Here is a 21,102-nt window from a genome sequence, read left to right on the forward strand (position 1 = left end):
GACTCTAATGGCTTCATTGATATAAGTAGCTGCCACCTTCCAGTCTGGTTGACCAATATTCCTAAAAGCCAATTCACCCGACTAAGACGTAATTGCACTAAAATACAGGACTATGAAACTGAAGCTGAGTATCTGGCGGGAAAATTTCTGGAAAAAGGTTACCCTAAAGACCTAATTGAGGCAGCCAACGAAGAGGTACATGAAACACCTAGAGACATCCTTGTTGTTATGATCTGGTGGTTAGGACAAATAGTGGACCTGGTAGTTAGAGCACCAGGAAAGACCTGATAGTACATTAACACAGGACAAGCTCTGGGAAGTGGAACCTCTGCTGACCGCAATCCCTAATCCTATAACGCACACTAGAAATAGCCGTGGAGCGCTCCTATCATGACCTAGGCGCCTCGTCACAGCCTCAGAACTAGCTAGCCCTAGAGATAGGAAAAATAAGTCTATCTTGCCTCAGAGAAAATTCCCCAAAGGAAAAGGCAGCCCCCCACATATATTGACTGTGAGTAAGATGAAATCACAAACACAGAGATGAAAAAGATTTAGCAAAGAGAGGCCCGACTTACTAAACAGACAGAAGATAGGAAAGGTCACTTTGCAGTCAGCACAAAACCCTACAAAAGCCACACAGAGAGTGCAGGGAAAAATACCTTCCGCACCGACTAACGGAGCGGAGGCGCCCCTCTGCGTCCCAGAGCTTCCAGCAAGCAAGGCAAAATTCACATAAGCATGCTGGACAGAAAAAATAGCAAACAAGAAAAAAGCAAAGCGAAACTTAGCTTCTGCTAGAGGAAACAGGTAACCAGGAAGATTCAGGAGCGAACTAGACCAATGCTACAACATTGACAGCTGGCATGGGGCAAAGATCCAAGCGGAGTTAAATAGAGCAGCCCACTAACGAATTAGCCTCGCCACCTGTGGAAGGAAACTCAGAAACACCCACATGCACCAGATAAAGTACCATTCATGACCAGAGGAGGGAGCCCGAAAACAGAATTCACAACACCTTGTACATAAAACAACCAGAAATACACCCACTCTAAGGGGCATTACAGAACAAATCCACCAACTACCCATTATCACGCAGTATCACCATGGGCATAAACAATTTACTAAAATTATACGCAAACATTGGTCAACTCTCCAATTAGATAAAGTGATAGCTGAACTACTACCCCAACACCCTAGGTTCATTTTCAGGAAATCACAAACAATTGGGAATATTATAGCTCCAACAACTAAAAAGGGCCCCACTAATAAAACACTCCCCAAAAATCCGGGTTTCACACCCTGTGGTACCTGCTCTTGTTGCGTGCGTACCAATTTTAGGAAAATTAAACAACTTAAATTCTATAACTCAGATGGCACTCGGGAATTTTTAATTAAGGACAACATATCATGCTGGTCATCGGGAGTTATCTACTTAATTAAATATCCCTGTGATAAAATCTACGTAGGCCGGACTAAACGTAGACTCATGGACTGACTTAAGGAACATTTTAACAACATAGAAAAAGGCTTCGTAGGCCATCCTCTGTCAAGACATTTTAAAGAACACCATGGGAGGTCAACGAGAGGATTCACCTTTTGTGGTATTCAGGGGGTGCAGAGGAACTGGAGGGGAGGCGATTATATCAAACTAATGTCACACACTGAATCCAAGTGGATTTTTATGTTAGTTTAGCCCCTAGAGGCTTGAATCACGAGGTTGAGCTATATGCCTTTAGTTAAATTTTGACTTATAATTTCTGATTATGCCCTTTAACAGCTCCCTCTTTATTTTAGTATTTTTACACCCCCCCTTTTTTCCTTTTTTCCTCTTTTGTCTTCTCTTCCCTCCTTTTCTCCCCCCCTCTCCTCTCCCTCTTCCCCCCCTCTCCCCCCCTTTTTTTCTTCCCCGCCCCTACCCCTTGTTTAGTTAGCCCCTTTTATGTCCGTATGATTCTTTATATATTAGTGTATATTATTGTATATTTTATACTGTTTGTTTACACTCCCCTTCTTTTATTCCCCAACATGTACGGCGGTTCTTACATGTTTTTTATGTGTTTTTATATATAATTTTAATATAATTCAATAAAGTTTTTTAATCAGGGGCACATCCTTTACACATTTTTTGCTCATATTCCGCACGTTTCACTTTACTTTATATGCCCAAGCACTTTCTTTATGCATCTCTCATTAATATCGCAGTTCTCAAAATGGAGGCGCGGTCCCTGTGTGTGGTTTTTGGGGCATCAGGAGCTACATAAGGAGCATGAGACTGCCGGGACCTCTATCCCTGACGAAGAAGGTCCGGAGACCTTCAAAACGCGTAGGCAATTTGGTCCTGTGCGGCACCCGTCCTTTTCTCCTTACCCTCTCTTCTAGGTGATGTCACCCAGACCACGCCCCCTTTTTTCACCGCTCTCTCCAGCGGCTTCCTTCCGGCCCACGTGTGCCGGTCACCAGCGCTCCTGGCGCGCGGCGGCTGAGCACCCACTAGGGAGGACGCTCCCTATACCATCTGGTGTCTCTGCCACCCCGCGCTGTCTTGGTTTCTGGACTCCACACTTCCGGATCCCCGCGCTACTGGTAATCCCGCTCCTACTCACCACAGGACAGCGCCAGCACCTCCGCCGAAGTTACATTCATATTAGTAAGTGTGCGGTCATTTCATTTTATTATTTTTCTGCCACACACTTATATCTCCCTTGTCAGATATCTCTCATTGCGGCTACAGGAGGTACTCTTTGCTGGCTCTATGAGCATTTACCTTTTTGTCCATTGACATATCTTTATTGTGCTATTTGTTATTACTGCTGATGGTTGCGGCCATTCTTTACGTTGGACACTCCTCTGACTATATGTCCCCATTGATTGCTACGATATCTAGCTAGCGTGGTGTCCTTTTCGTTTTTTCATTTACCCTGCTACCACTTGACAGTCTTAGCACAGTAGCTGTCTAGGCACCTGCAGCTTTCTAGTATACCCTGCCCCCCCCCCCCCTGGGAGCACCGGTGTGTTTCTATCTTTTTGTGATGTCCAGCATATTGCCCCAGTGTGTCCAGCAATCTGCCCCAGTGTCTGACTCCAGCATATTGCCCCCAGTGTCTAACTCCAGCATATTGCCCCCAGTGTGTCCAGCAAACTGCCCTAGTGTGTCCAGCATTGCCCCCAGACAATGTGTCCAGCATCTCTGCCCCAGTGTGTCCAGCATGTTGCCCCCAGTGTGTCCAGAATTCTGCCTCAGTGTGTCCAGCTTATTGCCTCCAGTGTGTCCAGCATATTGGCCCCAGTGTGTCCAGCAATCTGCCCCAGTGTGTCCAGCATGTTGCCCCCAGTGTGTCCAGCATGTTGCCCCCAGTGTGTCCAGCATGTTGCCCCCAGTGTGTCCAGCATTCTGCCCCCAGTGTGTCCAGCATTCTGCCCCAGTATGTCCAGCATATTGCCCCAGTGTGTCCAGCAATCTGCCCCAGTGTCTGACTCCAGCATATTGCCCCCAGTGTCTGACTCCAGCATATTGCCCCCAGTGTGTCCAGCAATCTGCCCTAGTGTGTCCAGCATTGCCCCCAGACAGTGTGTCCTGCAATCTGCCCCAGTGTGTCCAGCATTGCCCCCAGACAGTGTGTCCAGCAATCTGTCCCAGTGTCTCCAGCATTGCCCCCCAGTGTGTCCGACTCCAGCAATCTGCCCCAGTATGTCCAGCATATTGCCCCAGTGTGTCCAGCAATCTGCCCCGGTGTCTGACTCCAGCATATTGCCCCTAGTGTGTCCAGCAATCTGCCCCAGTGTGTCCAGCATATTGCCCACAGACCTGCGCTCCAGCGGCGAGCTCCCTCCAGCAGCGCGCACTCACCAGCGACTGACAATGACATCAGACGCCAGCGATGTGTGCGCTGCACCTGCGGCCGACTTCAGCTGCCAACCTCCAATTGGCTGGCGGCTGTTAACTATTGACGTGCGGGTGCGCCCGCACGTCAATAGGTGAAACTGCCGCAGCGCCGGTAGGGGCACGATGTGTTCCCCTCTGCCCACCGGGCCCATACGCCAGTCAGGGCAGTAATGCCCTGATGGCAGCGGGCAATCTGAGCGGTAGCCCAGGGCCCCCCCAAACCACTGGGCCCTGGGCTACCGCCCAGATTGACCCTATTATAATCCGCCCCTGAGCCTGAGTGATCAGCCGACGCTCTTTGTATCGCATTATTCACCTCATCAACACCTCCCTCATTTTCCCTTACTCCCATTCACTACACATTCTATCCGCTTCCACCATAGTAGCTTGGCCCCGATACATGCTCACGAGGTTTATGTCTCCTGTTACCAGAACAGCCGCGATCAGGAACCAACACGCGCTCTTCGAATAGACAGCCGTCACATACAAGATCCAATCACATTCTTGTGTTGTCAGCACTTCCATTTCTCACTATGTAACACCCCAGGCTGACATTCATTCTTATTACTTATTAACCCTTGGGTGACGGATTTGTCTTCTGGTTCAGTGGATACTTTCCCAATAATCCTATTTTTTCTGATCCATCCAGTTCACTAGTGGTGCACAGCTTCACACCACTATACCTGTGACTTCAGAACCTTCCAGAACACCAGGTCACATCTCATATAGGAAACTACTGACACAACTCAATAACACCATTTATAAATGATTTATTTACTGGCAAGAACTTTCTCATTCACATCACATACATGTTTATTCATTCTTTTAGGTGACCTCACTTCATTCATAAGCACTTTTTAATATAATTAATGTACGTAAATGTTTTTTGTTTTTTTCATGAATCTTAATTATTTTTATTTGACGGACTTTCTCAAGAACTTTGACATATTGTGCTTTGTTTGGCTTTTTTTTTTCAAAAAGACTCCATGTAAAACGCTCCAAGCTTGACATGTTCATCCGCTGTCAGGTTTGTTCTGAGGAAGAGGTCCTGTGTGACTTTGAAAACCTATTTGAATAAACGTTTTTAAGGAAATCTCCATATCTGATAGTCTTCATCAGCAGTGCAGGTACAGACACATTATACCCGGATCATCTATTCTGCTCGGTCTTTGGCCCCGTGTCCTGCAGCAGCTGATTTATGCGTTGAACATGTTGCTGAGGTGCCGCTCTATCAGGTGAGTGTAATTCTCCTCTATTCTCATTATATCTTGTTATCAGATAAGACCCTATTTTTCGCTTGTTTGTTCCTCAGTATCTCGACTACAAGAAATCTCTGTAACGCTTTCAGGTTCCTTGGTTAGAAGCAATCAAGGACTGCTTGGACCTTAACGGGGTCCATCTGAAACCCCAATGCAGAAGCCAAATGTCCTGAGAACTGGACCTGCTGTACCACAAATTGCCATTTCTCCAGGTTATCAAATAAATAGTTGTCACGTAGAACCTGGAGAACCTGGCTGACATGCTCACCATGGTCCTCCAGAGTACATGAGGAACTCAATATATCACCCAGGAAAATTACCACAAATCTACCAATCAGGGAGAAAAATATAATTAATGACATTTTCAAAGACTGCCGGAGCATTGGTTACCCCGAATGGCAGCATCAAATGTTCCATCTGCCCCTCAGGTGTATTGTGTGCGGTCTTCCATCCGTCACCATGGCGATACGTATAAGGTTATATGCCCCTCTCACGTTAAGTCTGTAAAACCATTTATCTCCAGGTAATTGGCTAAACAGGTCAGGGGTAAGGGGTAAAGGATGGGGAAGGTGAGCTGTGATTTTATTACTCTCTCTGAAGTCCAAGCATGGACGCCGCCCTCCATCCTATTACCAAAACCCCCACAGCGACTGGAGAGGTGCATGGCCGTATATGACCCTTAGCTGGATACTGGAAGGGGGTAAATAAGCGAGAGTTCGGCATTTTAGCTCCTGGTGTGGAGGCGATAGCACAATCATATGCCGCCATATACTAGACGTCCGGTAACCGGTAATAATTCCCTCATGTGTGGGGTCTATTTGTCTCCAGAGAAATCACACGTTACATTCCACACAGAACATTGTGTAGAAAAGGCGGCGTGAGGTAATTGTGCCAGTAGTGAGGGCGAATAATGGCGGAAATGTCACTGACTGAGGAGAAGTCTCCATGTAGAGTCTTCACTGCGGATCACGTGACCCCTGACTCCTCCCCCTGTGACCTCATCACAGGTCCTGTGCGCACAGAGCAGCCATATATGTGGAGTGCGGCTCTGCAGGTGGAGGTATGTGGAGATTCCCCATTACTGAGCGCGGGGACATTAACCCCTTCTGCACTGAGACTCTTTATAAGAATCATAACGTTGTTGTTCTGTTTCCTGTAATAGATACATATGAGCCAACTATGGAGGACAGGAAGTGAGGGAGCGGATTGTTCTCCTAGTACAGGGCCCCTTTCTTGGCCCCACACAGTGTAATGCCCCCATTATGCCCTGTAAGCAGGGTTCTGCCCCACACCCAGCTGCCTCGGGCACTTTACCATCAGCTGGTACCTCAGATTCTTCCCCGCACCCCTTTCCTTTGTTGGCGCCAAATCTGTTCTGCCTTTGGGGCTCCAGCCTTTATAATATCAGTAACTGCGTCATCAAGGTCTCCTGACCAGGTGCACCCTCTAGACTCTTCCCTCCAGAAACCCTCCCTCTTCCCATTGATGTCACATGGTCCCGTCTGGACGGCAGATAGCAGTCTTTTTGTACAAATGCAGCACAGCCCTGAGGAGTCTTTTTTATGACTCCTTTTTACACCCCTTATGTAATATATATGGTAGCGCTCACACAGTATAATGTTTCCACAGTACTGGCATCATCTCTCGTAAAAAAGGTATTTTCACACTACCGCCATACCACCCCCCCCCCCACACACAGTATAATGTTCCTACAGTACCGCCATACCCCCACACACAATATAATGTTCCTACAGTACCGCCATACCCCCACACACAGTATAATCTTCTCTTAGAACCGACATACACCCACACAGTATTTTGTATTTTGTTCCCACTTAAGATCGGAAAAAGTCGGTAACATTCAGTAAAAGACATAATAGAAGCCGGCAATACATGTGCTACGCGTCAGATGTCGAGTAACCAGGACAATATGATGATAAATGGGCTACTGGACCAAACCATAAATAGACAAGGCAAGAGAACCTGGACCTGATGAAATGCTACTATAACAGCAGACCAAATGGGAGAGGATATATGAAGAGTATGAGGAAACTCTGGATGGATACAAGACCTGCATGTCCACTAACTGAGAAACAACTATTCACCCAACATTTCATTAGAGAAAGCTATTGTCACAACTTGACAATGGATCAACGGCACTGCAGATCCACACCACGTAAAGACCTGGAAGAACAACATGTGCAACCCCCTGAAGATCCTGATCCAACCCTGCAACTAGAGAGCACTGCAGCTCGTCTGAAACAGAAGATCTTAGATAAACTAAATACCATCAATACCAGAGATCGGCGGCCAAGGCTCAGCAAGGAAACACCACCAGACAGTATGCTAGAGGATGCCAATAGAGCAGCACTTGCATCAATACCTACCACCACCTTAACTCAAACTAAGAACCTGATCTAGGCTACTGCCTCAGCAATCATGGAAATTATTGGCTACACAACCAGCAAGAACAACAAAAGTACATGCTCCTCTTGGAGAAGAAGACTGTAGACAAAGATCAAGGTGCCACAAAGGGAAATCAGCCAACTATCAGAAATACAGAAGTGTGTAAAGACCAAGAATAAGACCAAGCTGGACAAGTACAAAGGCCTGACCCCAACTGAAGAGACTGCTAAACAAAGGCTCACAGCACTCGCTACAAAACAAGGGAGATACATTAGAGAAGCTGAGGCCAAGAAGATAAATGCCCTGTTCTCCAAAGAGCCATCCAAAGTGCACTCCCAACTACAGAGGAACAGCACAAAGGCAGCAACTCCACCAATAGCAGAGACTGATCAATACTGGAGGAACATATGGGAGAAGGAAAAAACACAACACCAGTGCAATGTGGCTGCAATATTTGAGAATGAAACATAGAAACCACCTAGAGCAAGAACCAGCCATCATTACAGAAGCAGACATCCAACAGCAGGTCAAGAACATAAAGAGCTGGACAGCACCTGGCCCAGACATGATCCTCACCTACTGGCTAAAGAAATTCACAGCGGTACATGAACGAATGGCAAAGATTGTACATAGCAGATGTACAGACATGCTACAAGTACCTCGGCATCCCACGGGCATACGGTAACCGTGATGAGGAGGCAAGGAAAGCAACATCCAAATACCTTCAAGGGGTAAGACTGGTCCTGAAGAGCCAGCTCATTGGGAAAAATAAAATCCACGCCATCAATACTTATGCCCTGCCAGTTATCAGACAGCACAGAGGCACTAATCATAGCGGCTCAAGAGCAAGCACTAAGTACCAGATCCATAGAAGCAGGAATCTACCACACAAGACAAGACCCAAGGTGCAGACTATGCAAAGAAACCTCAGAAACCATCCAACACATAGTGGCAGGATGCAAAATGCAAGAAGGAACAGCGTATACAGAACGCCACAACCAAGTAGCGGGAATTGCATACAGGAACATCTGCACAGCATATGGGCTAATTCCCCCAGAGTCCAGATGGGAGACCCCAGAAAAAGTGGTGGAGAATGAAAGGGCTAAAATCCTGTGGGACTTCAAGATCCAGACAGATAAGCAGGTGTTGGCTAACCAACCAGACATTGTGATGGTAGACAAGGATCAGAAGACAGCAATGATAAGAGATGTGGCAGTGCCAAGTGACAGCAACATCAGAGAGAAGGAATATGAGAAGCTGGAGAAATACCAGGGCCTCAAAGGAGAACTGGAGAAGATGTGGAAGGTGAAGGCAACAGTGATTCCAGTGGTGATAGGAGCACTTGGAGCAGTGACCCCTAAGTTGGAAGAATGGCTACAACAGATCCCAGGAGCAACATCTGAGCTCTCTGTCCAGAAAAGCGTAATGCTGGGAACAACTTCGATCTTCCGCAAGAACCCTCAAACTCCCAGGCCTCTGGTAGAGGACCTGAGAATGAGAAAGGACAACAAAGACCACCTCCATTGGTGGGGTGAAGGAAGGTTTTTTTTTTCTAGATGTCAGTGACACAGTGTGTGTGTATATATATATATATATATATATATATATATATATAATACATACACTATATATATATATATATATAATATATATATATATATATATTTATTGTGAGGCAGTGACCGGTGTCATATGTGAGGGTCGCTATGTGTCCCCCAGGATGTGCTCAGAGGCTTATTAGATCCGCTGGAGTGCCCTGTGCTTACAGCAGTTTGCCTGTGACCCATAAGGCAGAATAAAAGTAAGTGGGAACTTGGTCAAGTTATTTGATCCAGAAATTATTCAGGAAAACTAGGTATGGGCTTTTATTTTGAAACGGAGTGCAGGAAGGTAGTGGGTCTGGTCCGTTTCCTCCAGCCCAGATCTTATAAGTAGCCCATGGCCACAGACTCTGGAGGAAAGAAAATAACCCTGCAAGAGAGTTTTGGAGTGTCAGTGTTGGTCTGGGAATCAGACCTAGCAGGAGGCTTTGCAGAGCTCTTTCCGTGTGGAGTAACAAGGGCCAGGCAGAGTCTAAAAGCCTGACACCCCAGCGTACACCATGGTGTAATACATTCACGGCAACTGATTGTGGTCTGTCTTTATTTTTCCTGGCTGCGTCCCGAAGGACTTGTTTACTTATATTTCCAATTGTGAGTGCGCTGTAAAATAAACAAGACTTTATTTTGAACTTTTATCTGGGTCACTGCCTTCTCACTGCACAGCAAGGACATCGCTGCATCACTATATATATATATATATACTAGCTGAAGAGCCCGGCGTTGCCTGGGCATAGTAAATATCTGTGGTTAGTTATAGCACCTCACTTGTCTTATTTTCCCATCACGCCTCTCATTTTCCCAATCACATCTTTCATTTTCCCCCTCACATCTCTCATTTTCTCCCTCACACCTCTCATTTTCTCCCTCACACCTCTCATTTTCTCCCTTACACCTCTCATTTTCTCCCTCACTCCTCTCATTCCCCCCTAGCACTTGTCATTTCGACCTCACATCTGTCATTTTCCAATCACTCCACTATTTTCCCTCACTCCTCTCATTTTGCACTCACACCTTTTCATTTTCACCTCAGTATATACATGTTTGTCATCTCCCTTATATATAGTATACACCTGTATGTCATCTCCTGTATATAGTATATACCTGTATGTCATCTCCCTTGTATATATAATATACCTGCTGTGTGTCATCTCCCCTGTATATAGTATATACCTGTATGTCATCTCCTCTTATATATAGTATATACCTGTATGTCATCTCCTTCTATATATAGTATATACCTGTATGTAATCTCCTCCTGTATATAGTATATACCTGTGTGTCATCTCCCCTGTATATAGTATATATCTGTGTGTCATCTCCTCCTGTATATAGTATATACCTGTATGTCATCTTCTATATATAGCATATACCTGTATGTCATCTCCTCCTGTATATAGTATATATCTGTAGGTCATCTCCTCCTATATATAGTATGTACCTGTATGTCATGTCCTCTATATAGTATATACCTGTGTGTCATCTCCTGTATATAGTATATATATGTGTGTCATCTCCCCTGTATATAGTATATACCTGGGTGTCATCTCCTCCTGTATTAGACCTTGTTCACACGTTATTTGCTCAGTATTTTTACCTCAGTATTTGTAAGCTAAATTGGCAGCCTGATAAATCCCCAGCCAACAGGAAGCCCTCCCCTTGGCAGTATATATTAGCTCACACATACACATAATAGACAGGTCATGTGACTGACAGCTGCCGTATTTCCTATATGGAACATTTGTTGCTCTTGTAGTTTGTCTGCTTATTAATCAGATTTTTATTTTTGAAGGATAATACCAGACTTGTGTGTGTTTTAGGGCGAGTTTCGTTTGTCAAGTTGTATGTGTTGAGTTGCATGTGGCAACATGCAAGTAGCGACTTTTGTGAGATGAATTTTGTGTGGCAATAAGCGTGTAGCAACTTTTTGTGTGTCGAGTTGCATGTGACAGGTTAGTGTAGCAAGTTGTGTGCAGCAAGTTTTGCGCATGGCGAGTTTTGCGCATGGCGAGTTTTATGTGTGGTGCCTTTTGAGTATGTGCAAGTTGTGTGTGAGGCAACTTTTGCATGTGCTGCAACTTTTGTGCATGTGGCAATTTTTCTGCATTTGTGCAAGTTTTGCGTGTGGCGAGTTTTCCATGAGGTGAGTTTTGCACTTGTGGCGAGTTTTGCGTGAGCCTAGTTTTTGCATGTGGCGAGTTTTGCGCGGCGACTTTTGTGTTTCGACTTTTATGTGGCGAGGTTGGTGTATGTGTGGTGAAATGTGTGCTGAGGGTGGTATATGTGTTCAAGCACGTGGTAGTGTGTGGCGCATTTTGTGTGTGTGTTCATATCCCCGTGTGTGGCGAGTATCCCATGTCGGGGCCCCACCTTAGCAACTGTACGGTATATACTCTTTGGCGCCATCACTCTCATTCTTTAAGACCCCCTTGTTCACATCTGGCAGCTGTCAATTTGCCTCCAACACTTTTGCTTTCACTTTTTTCCTCATTATGTAGATAGGGGCAAAATTGTTTGGTGAATTGGAATGCGCGGGGTTAAAATTTCGCCTCACAACATAGCCTATGATGCTCTCGGGGTCCAGACGTGTGAGTGTGCAAAATTTTGTGGCTGTAGCTGCGACGGTGCAGATGCCAATCCCGGACATACATACATACACACATACACACACACACACACACACACACACACACATTCAGCTTTATATATTAGATATATATATATATATATATATATATATATATATATATATATATATATATATATACACACAGTACAGACCAAAAGTTTGGACACACCTCCTCATTTAAAGAATTTTCTGTATTTTCATGACTGTGAAAATTGTACATTCACACTGAAGGCATCAAAACTATGAATTAACACATGTGGAATTATATACTTAACAAAAAAGTGTGAAACAACTGAAATATGTCTTATATTCTAGGTTCTTCAAAGTAGCCGCCTTTTGCTTTGAAGACTGCTTTGCACACTCTTGGCATTCTCTTGATGAGCTTCAAGAGGTCGTCACCAGGAATGGTTTTCAATTCACAGGTGTTCCCTGTCAGGTTTAATAAGTGGGATTTCTTGCCTTATAAATGGGGTTGGGACCATCAGTCGTGTTGTGCAGAAGTCTGGTGGATACGCAGGGCCGTATTTAGAGTTTCTGCTGCCCTAGGCACTTTTTGTGCTGCCTCCCTCATTGGTGAGTATGACTAATGCAGACCCTGTCGGCAGTGACTTAGGCTACTTTCACATCAGCGATTTTTGCCATTCGCGGAAGATCGGGCAGTTTTTCCGCATCTGCCACGTAGCAGATCACTTACGGCAACACTGCGTTCGGCCTCATTCATTCCCTATGGGACTTGCGGACATGTGCAGCACTTGCAGTTTTGCCGCGATCCGGAAAATCCGGTACTTGCAACAATGGAAAAAAAAGTTGCTAGCAGTGGTTTGTTTTCTCACCACAAGTGCAAAACCACAAGTGCTGCACATGTCCGCAAGTAGCCATCACTACCTGTCCCTGCACCTTGCTAGCTCATCCTTAACAATCCCTCCCTGACCTAAAACTACACTATAAAGCTTAGAAAAACAATTTATTACCTGACATATTCCTACGATAATGAGGGCTCCAGGCTACGGCGTAAGTGCATTGTTTTTCCTGTGGAGGGATTCAGGAAGACGGCCGCCACAGGCGGCGCATGTGCAGACTGAGATCGCATCTGGACCAAGATCCCAATCTCCGCCTTCAGTGGCCCACAGCTTTAGAAATATGGCCGGCAGGAAAGAAATGCACTCCACTTAGCTATTAGGCTGCTGTCACACTATAGCAGTATTTGGTCAGTATTTTACATCAGTATTTGTAGCCAAAACCAGGAGTGGAACAATTAGAGGAAAAGTATAATAGAAACATATGCACCACTTCTGTATTTATCACCCACTCCTGGTTTTGGCTACAAATACTGATGTAAAATACTGACCGAATACTGCTAGTGTGACGGCAGCCTTAGGCCGGCTTCACACTTGCGAGTTTTACGGACATAAGAGCGCAGAAACTACGTCCGTAAAACTCGCAAAACATACGGCACAATTATTCTCTATGCCCCTGCTCCTATCTGTCGTATTAAACTGATCAGTATTATACGGCTTTCTATGGCCGTAGAAAATCGCAGCATGCTGCATTTGTCACCGTATTGCGCAAATAAAATGTCAATGAAAGTCTATGGAAGCCCCAAAAATACGGATCACACACGGACCAGCAGTGTGACTTGCGAGAAATACGCAGCGGTGTTAGCGAGAAAAGCCGGCAATTCATTGCGTTGTACAGTAAAATCACACTGACCGCTTCCAGTAGAATAGGTAGAATAAATGTGTACACATAGAATCTATATATATAATTGTCTAAGGGTTTTTCCGTCTGTCTGTCTGTCTTTCTGTCTGTCTGTCTGCCTGTCTGTCTGTCTTTCTGTCTGTCTGTCTGTCTGTCCTGGAAATCCCGGCTCTCTGATTGGTCGTGGCCGCCAGGCCTCGACCAATCAGCGACGGGCACAGCGACGATGATGTCATAAAGGACGTAGACATCCCGCGTCTCTGATTGGTTGAGGCCGCCAGGCCTCGACCAATCAGCAACGGGCACAGCGACGATGATGTCATAATGGTTGCCATGGCGACGATGATGTCATAAAGGTTGCCTTGACCAATCAGCGACGGGCACAGTCTGCCGCGAATTCTGGAATCATCATTGTCCATATACTACGGGGACATGCATATTCTAGAATACCCGATGCGTTAGAATCGGGCCACAATCTAGTATATATATATATATATATATGTCAGTGAGACACATATACAGTTAGGGCCAGAAATATTTGGACAGTGACACAAGTTTTGTTATTTTAGCTGTTTACAAAAACATGTTCAGAAATATAATTATATATATAATATGGGCTGAAAGTGCACACTCCCAGCTGCAATATGATAGTTTCCACATCCAAATCGGAGAAAGGGTTTAGGAATCATAGCTCTGTAATGCATAGCGTCCTCTTTTTCAAGGGACCAAAAGTAATTGGACAATGGACTCTAAGGGCTGCAATTAACTCTGAAGGCGTCTTCCTCGTTAACCTGTAATCAATGAAGTAGTTAAAAGGTCAGGGGTGGATTCCAGGTGTGTGGTTTTGCATTTGGAAGCTGTTGCTGTGAGCAGACAACATGCGGTCAAAGGAACTCTCAATTGAGGTGAAGCAGAACATCCTGAGGCTGAAAAAAAAAGAAAAAATCCATCAGAGAGATAGCAGACATGCTTGGAGTAGCAAAATCAACAGTTGGGTACATTCTGAGAAAAAAGGAATTGACTGGTGAGCTTGGGAACTCAAAAAGGCCTGGGCGTCCACGGATGACAACAGTGGTGGATGATCGCCGCATACTTAATTTGGTGAAGAAGAACCCGTTCACAACATCACCTGAAGTCCAGAACACTCTCAGTGAAGTAGGTGTATCTGTCTCTAAGTCAACAGTAAAGAGAAGACTCCATGACAGTAAATACAAAGGGTTCACATCTAGATGCAAACCATTCATCAATACCAAAAATAGACAGGCCAGAGTTAAATTTGCAGAAAAACACCTCAAGAAGCCAGCTCAGTTCTGGAAAAGTATTCTATGGACAGATGAGACAAAGATCAACCTGTACCAGAATGATGGGAAGAAAAAAGTTTGGAGAAGAAAGGGAACGGCACATGATCCAAGGCACACCACATCCTCTGTAAAACATGGTGGAGGCAACGTGATGGCATGGGCATGCATGGCTTTCAATGGCACTGGGTCACTTGTGTTTATTGATGACATAAGAGCAGACAAGAGTAGCCGGATGAATTCTGAAGTGTACCGGGATATACTTTCAGCCCAGATTCAGCCAAATGCTGCAAAGTTGATTGGACGGCGCTTCATAGTACAGATGGACAATGACCCCAAGCATACAGCCAAAGCTACCCAGGAGTTCATGAGTGCCAAAAAGTGGAACATTCTGCAATGGCCAAGTCAATCTCCAGATCTAAACCCAATTGAGCATGCATTTCACTTGCTCAAATCCAGACTTAAGACGGAAAGACCCACAAACAAGCAAGACCTGAAGGCTGCGGCTGTAAAGGCCTGGCAAAGCATTAAGAAGGAGGAAACCCAGCGTTTGGTGATGTCCATGGGTTCCAGACTTAAGGCAGTGATTGCCTCCAAAGGATTTGCAACAAAATATTGAAAATAAAAATATTTTGTTTGGGTTATGTTTATTTGTCCAATTACTTTTGACCTCCTAAAATGTGGAGTGTTTGTAAAGAAATGTGTACAATTCCTACATTTTCTATCAGATATTTTTGTTCAACCCTTCAAATTAAATGTTACAATCTGCACTTGAATTCTGTTGTAGAGGTTTCATATCAAATCCAATGTGGTGGCATGCAGAGCCCAATTCGCGAAAATTGTGTCACTGTCCAAATATTTCTGGCCCTAACTGTATATATATATATATATATATATATATATATATATATATATTAATATTTCTTCCAGCGCTAGACAGCTTTAAAGCCGGTAATTCAATTACCGGCTTTTGTTTTTTCTTTCTAAAAACCGACATGATTTGAGGCATGGTTTACATACAGTAAACTCGAGGACAACCAGCAGAGGGCGCCCTCTTATGATCTCGAGCCAGGGAGCTTTCTAGGAAAGTTCCCACGATCTAGGAACAGCCAGCAGAGGGCACCTCACCGCAAATGCATGTAAATATAGGTCAATGACCTACTTTACCTTCATTCTCTGGGGTTTTGCAGACATGAGCAACGTTGCATTAGCAAAGCTCGTGCCTGCAAAATATTTTAACCCCTTCAGATGGATTTACATCGTTGGACTTTACAGATCTGCGGAAGGTAAGGATATTGTTTGTTTATTATGTTTTTTTTGTTACAGAACGAGGGTCTTCAGTGATTGGATTGGGCGTTCAATAAAATATTAAAACAACCTTTGTTTTTATTTCATTAAAATAATTTTTAATAATGTGTTTGTGTATTTTTTTAACCCTTTACTAGTATTGGATTAATAATGGATAGGTGTCATAATTGACGCCTCTCCATTATTAATTTGGCTTAATGTCACCTTACAATAGCAAGGTGGCATTAACCCTTCATTACCCCATATCCCACCGCTACACGGGAATGGGAAGAGAGTGGCCAAGTGCCAGAACAGGCGCATCTTCCAGATGTGCCTTTTCTGGGGTGGCTGGGGGCAGGTGTTTTTAGCCAGGGGGTGGGGCAATAACCATGGACCCTCTCCAGGCTATTAATATCTGCCCTCAGTCACTGGCTTTACTACTCTGGCGGAGAAAATTGTGCGGGAGCCCACGCCACTTTTTTCTGCCATTTAACCCCTTAATTTACTAGCTAGAACAGAAAATTTTGCATAGACACACTACTGACATTAGTAGTGTGGAATATGCAAAAAAAATGGTGATATGAGATGGTTTACTGTATGTAACCATGTCTCATATCATGTCGGGTTTAGGAAGGAGAAAGCAAAAGCCGGTAATTGAATTACCGGCTTTTTGCTATATCGCGCTGGATGAAATATTAATATATATACATATATGTGTCTACTGACATATATATATACAGTATATATATATATATATATATATCTATGTATATAATTGTCTAAGGGTTTTTCCGTCTGTCTGTCTGTCTGTCTGTCTGTCTGTCTGTCCTGGAAATCCCCGCTCTCTGATTGGTCGAGGCCGCCAGGCCTCGACCAATCAGAGACCGACACAGCATCGACGTAGAAATCCCGCGTCTCTGATTGGTCGAGGCCGCCAGGCCTCGACCAATCAGCAACGGGCTCAGCGATGATGATGTCATAAAGGACGTAGACATCTCACGTTTCTGATTCAGCGACGGGCACAGTATCGACGTAGATGTCATAATGGTTGCCATGGCGACGATGATGTCATAAAGGTTGCCTCGACCAATCAGCGACGGGCAGTGTGCCGCGAATTCTGGAATCATCATTGTCCATATACTACGGGGACATGCATATTCTAGAATACCCGATGCGTTAGAATTGGGCCACAATCTAGTATATACAGTGGGGCAAAAAAGTATTTAGTCAGTCAGCAATAGTGCAAGTTCCACCACTTAAAAAGATGAGAGGCGTCTGTAATTTACATCATAGGTAGACCTCAACTATGGGAGACAAACAGAGAAAAAAAATCCAGAAAATCACATTGTCTGTTTTTTTATCATTTTTTTTGCATATTATGGTGGAAAATAAGTATTTGGTCAGAAACAAACAATCAAGATCTCTGGCTCTCACAGACCTGTAACTTCTTCTTTAAGAGTCTCCTCTTTCCTCCACTCGTTACCTGTAGTAATGGCACCTGTTTAAACTTGTTATCAGTATAAAAAGACACCTGTGCACACCCTCAAACAGTCTGACTCCAAACTCCACTATGGTGAAGACCAAAGAGCTGTCAAAGGACACCAGAAACAAAATTGTAGCCCTGCACCAGGCTGGGAAGACTGAATCTGCAATAGCCAACCAGCTTGGAGTGAAGACATCATCAGTGGGAGCAATAATTAGAAAATGGAAGACATACAAGACCACTGATAATCTCCCTCGATCTGGGGCTCCATGCAAAATCCCACCCCGTGGGGTCAGAATGATCACAAGAACGGTGAGCAAAAATCCCAGAAACACGCGGGGGGACCTAGTGAATGAACTGCAGAGAGCTGGGACCAATATAACAAGGCCTACCATAAGTAACACACTACGCCACCATGGACTCAGATCCTGCAGTGCCAGACGTGTCCCACTGCTTAAGCCAGTACATGTCCGGGCCCGTCTGAAGTTTTCTAGAGAGCATTTGGATGATCCAGAGGAGTTTTGGGAGAATGTCCTATGGTCTGATGAAACCAAACTGGAACTGTTTGGTAGAAACACAACTTGTCGTGTTTGGAGGAAAAAGAATACTGAGTTGCATCCATCAAACACCATACCTACTGTAAAGCATGGTGGTGGAAACATCATGCTTTGGGGCTGTTTCTCTGCAAAGGGGCCAGGACGACTGATCCCGGTACATGAAAGAATGAATGGGGCCATGTATCGTGAGATTTTGAGGGCAAACCTCCTTCTATCAGCAAGGCCATTGAAGATGAAACGTGGCTGGGTCTTTCAACATGACAATGATCCAAAGCACACCGCCAGGGCAACGAAGGAGTGGCTTCGTAAGAAGCATTTCAAGGTCCTGGAGTGGCCTAGCCAGTCTCCAGATCTCAACCCTATAGAAAACCTTTGGAGGGAGTTGAAAGTCCGTGTTGCCAAGCGAAAAGCCAAAAACATCACTGCTCTAGAGGAGATCTGCATGGAGGAATGGGCCAACATACCAACAACAGTGTGTGGCAACCTTGTGAAGACTTACAGAAAACGTTTGCCAACAAAGGATATATTACAAAGTATTGAGATGAAATTTTGTTTCTGACCAAATATTTATTTTCCACCATAATATGCAAAAAAAAATGATAAAACAACACACAATGTGATTTTCTGGATTTTTTTTTCTCAGTTTGTCTCCCATAGTTGAGGTCTACCTATGATGTAAATTACAGACGCCTCTCATCTTTTTAAGTGGTGGAACTTGCACTATTGCTGACTGACTAAATACTTTTTTGCCCCACTGTATATATATATATATATCTAATATATAAAGCTGAATGTGTGTGTGTGTGTGTGTGTGTATGTATGTATGTATGTCCGGGATTGGCATCTGCACCGTCGCAGCTACAGCCACAAAATTTTGCACACTCACACGTCTGGACCCCGAGAGCGTCATAGGCTATGTTGTGAGGTGAAATTTTAACCCCGCGCTTTCCAATTCACCAAACAATTTTGCCCCTATCTACATAATGGGGAAAAAGTGAAAGGAAAAGAGTTGGAGGCAAATTGACAGCTGCCAGATGTGAACAAGGGGGACTTAAAGAATGAGAGCAATGGCGCCAAAGAGTATATACCGTACAGTTGCTAAGGTGGGGCCCCGACATGGGATACTCACCACACACGGGGATATGAACACACACACAAAATGCGCCACACACTACCATGTGCTTGAACACATATACCACCCTCAGCACACATTTCACCACACATACGCCAGCCTCGCCACATAAAAGTCGAAACACAAAAGTCGCCACTCAAAACTCGCCACGTGCAGAACTCGCCACATGCAAAAACTAGGCTCTTGCAAAACTCACCACAAGTGCAAAACTCACCTCATGGAAAACTCACCACACGCAAAACTTGCACACGCGGAAAAATTGCCACATGCACAAAAGTTGCAACACATGCAAAAGTTGCCTCACACAAAACTTGCACATACTCAAAAGGCACCACACATGAAACTCGCCACACGCAAAACTCGCCATGCGCAAAACTTGCTGCACACAACTTGCTACACTAACCTGTCACATGCAACTCAACACACAAAAAGTTGCTACACGCATGTTGCCACACAAAACTCATCTCACAAAAGTCGCTACATGCATGTCGCCACACGCAACTCAACACACACAACTTGACAAACGAAACTCGCCCTAAAACACACACAAGTCTGGTATTATCCTTCAAAAATAAAAATATGATTAATAAGCAGACAAACTACAACAAATGTACCATATAGGAAATACGGCAGCTGTTAGTCACATGACCTGTCTATTATGTCTATGTGTGAGCTAATATATACTGCCAGGGGGAGGGCTTCCTGTTGGCTGGGGATTTATCAGGCTGCCAATTTAGCTTATAAATACTGAGGTAAAAATACTGAGCAAATAACGTGTGAACGAGGTCTAATACAGGAGGAGATGACATACAGATATATACTATGTACAGGGGAGATAACACACAGGTATATACTATATACAGGAGAGATGACACACAGGTATATACTATATAGAGGAGGAGATGACATACAGGTACATATATATACAGGAGGAGATGACATACAGGTATATACTATATACAGGAGGAGATGACACACAGGTATATACTATATACAGGAGCAGATGACCTACAGGTATATACTATATACAGGAGGAGATGACATACAGGTATATGCTATATATAGAAGATGACATGCAGGTATATACTATATACAGAAGGAGATGACACACAGATATATACTATATACAGGGGAGATGACACAGCTATATACTATATACAGGAGGAGATGACATACAGGTATATACTATATACAGGGGGAGATGACACACAGGTATATACTATATACAGGAGCAGATGACCTACAGGTATATACTATATACAGGAGGAGATGACATACAGGTATATGCTATATATAGAAGATGACATGCAGGTATATACTATATACAGGAGGAGATGACACACAGATATATACTATATACAGGGGAGATGACACAGCTATATACTATATACAGGAGGAGATGACATACAGGTATATATTATATATAGAAGGAGATGACATTCAGGTATATACTATATATAGGGGAGATGACACACAGCAGGTATATACTATATACAGGGGAGATGACATACAGCTATATACTATATACAGGAGATGACATACAGATGTATACTATATACTGTATAAGGGAGATGACAAACATGTATATACTGAGGTGATGAGGTGAAAATGAGAGGTGTGAGGTGAAAATGAAAAGGTGTGAGTGCAAAATGAGAGGAGTGAGGAAAAATAGTGGAGTGATCAGAAAATGACAGATGTGAGGTTGAAATGGCAAGTGTTAGGGGGGAATGAGAGGAGTGAGGGAGAAAATGAGAGGTGTGAGGGAGAAAATGAGAGATGTGAGGGGGAAAATGAAAGATGTGATTGGGAAAATGAGAGGCGTGATGGGAAAATAAGAGAAGTGAGGTGCTATAACTAACCACAGATATTTAC

The 21,102-nt window shown here is 44.2% G+C and overlaps 1 protein-coding gene and 1 long non-coding RNA gene across 3 annotated transcripts in view; one reads left to right on the forward strand and one right to left on the reverse strand.

Annotated features, from left to right (window-relative positions):
• LOC138662892 (uncharacterized) overlaps positions 1-21,102 on the reverse strand; it is a 71,909-nt gene that overhangs the window by 47,110 nt on the left and 3,697 nt on the right. The window lies entirely within an intron of this gene.
• LOC138662890 (oocyte zinc finger protein XlCOF6-like) overlaps positions 6,163-21,102 on the forward strand; it is an 87,319-nt gene continuing 72,379 nt past the window's right edge. Inside the window, exon 1 of one of the 2 annotated variants that reach the window (XM_069748883.1) lies at positions 6,163-6,202. In XM_069748883.1, coding sequence (XP_069604984.1) covers positions 6,176-6,202 — 27 coding nt within the window. In that variant the 5' untranslated portion in view covers positions 6,163-6,175. The remainder of the gene's footprint in view (positions 6,203-21,102) is intronic. The other variant, XM_069748882.1, reaches the window with a different exon arrangement.

Source organism: Ranitomeya imitator, chromosome 2 (assembly GCF_032444005.1).
Source record: "Ranitomeya imitator isolate aRanImi1 chromosome 2, aRanImi1.pri, whole genome shotgun sequence".
Taxonomy (NCBI): Eukaryota; Metazoa; Chordata; class Amphibia; order Anura; family Dendrobatidae; genus Ranitomeya; species Ranitomeya imitator.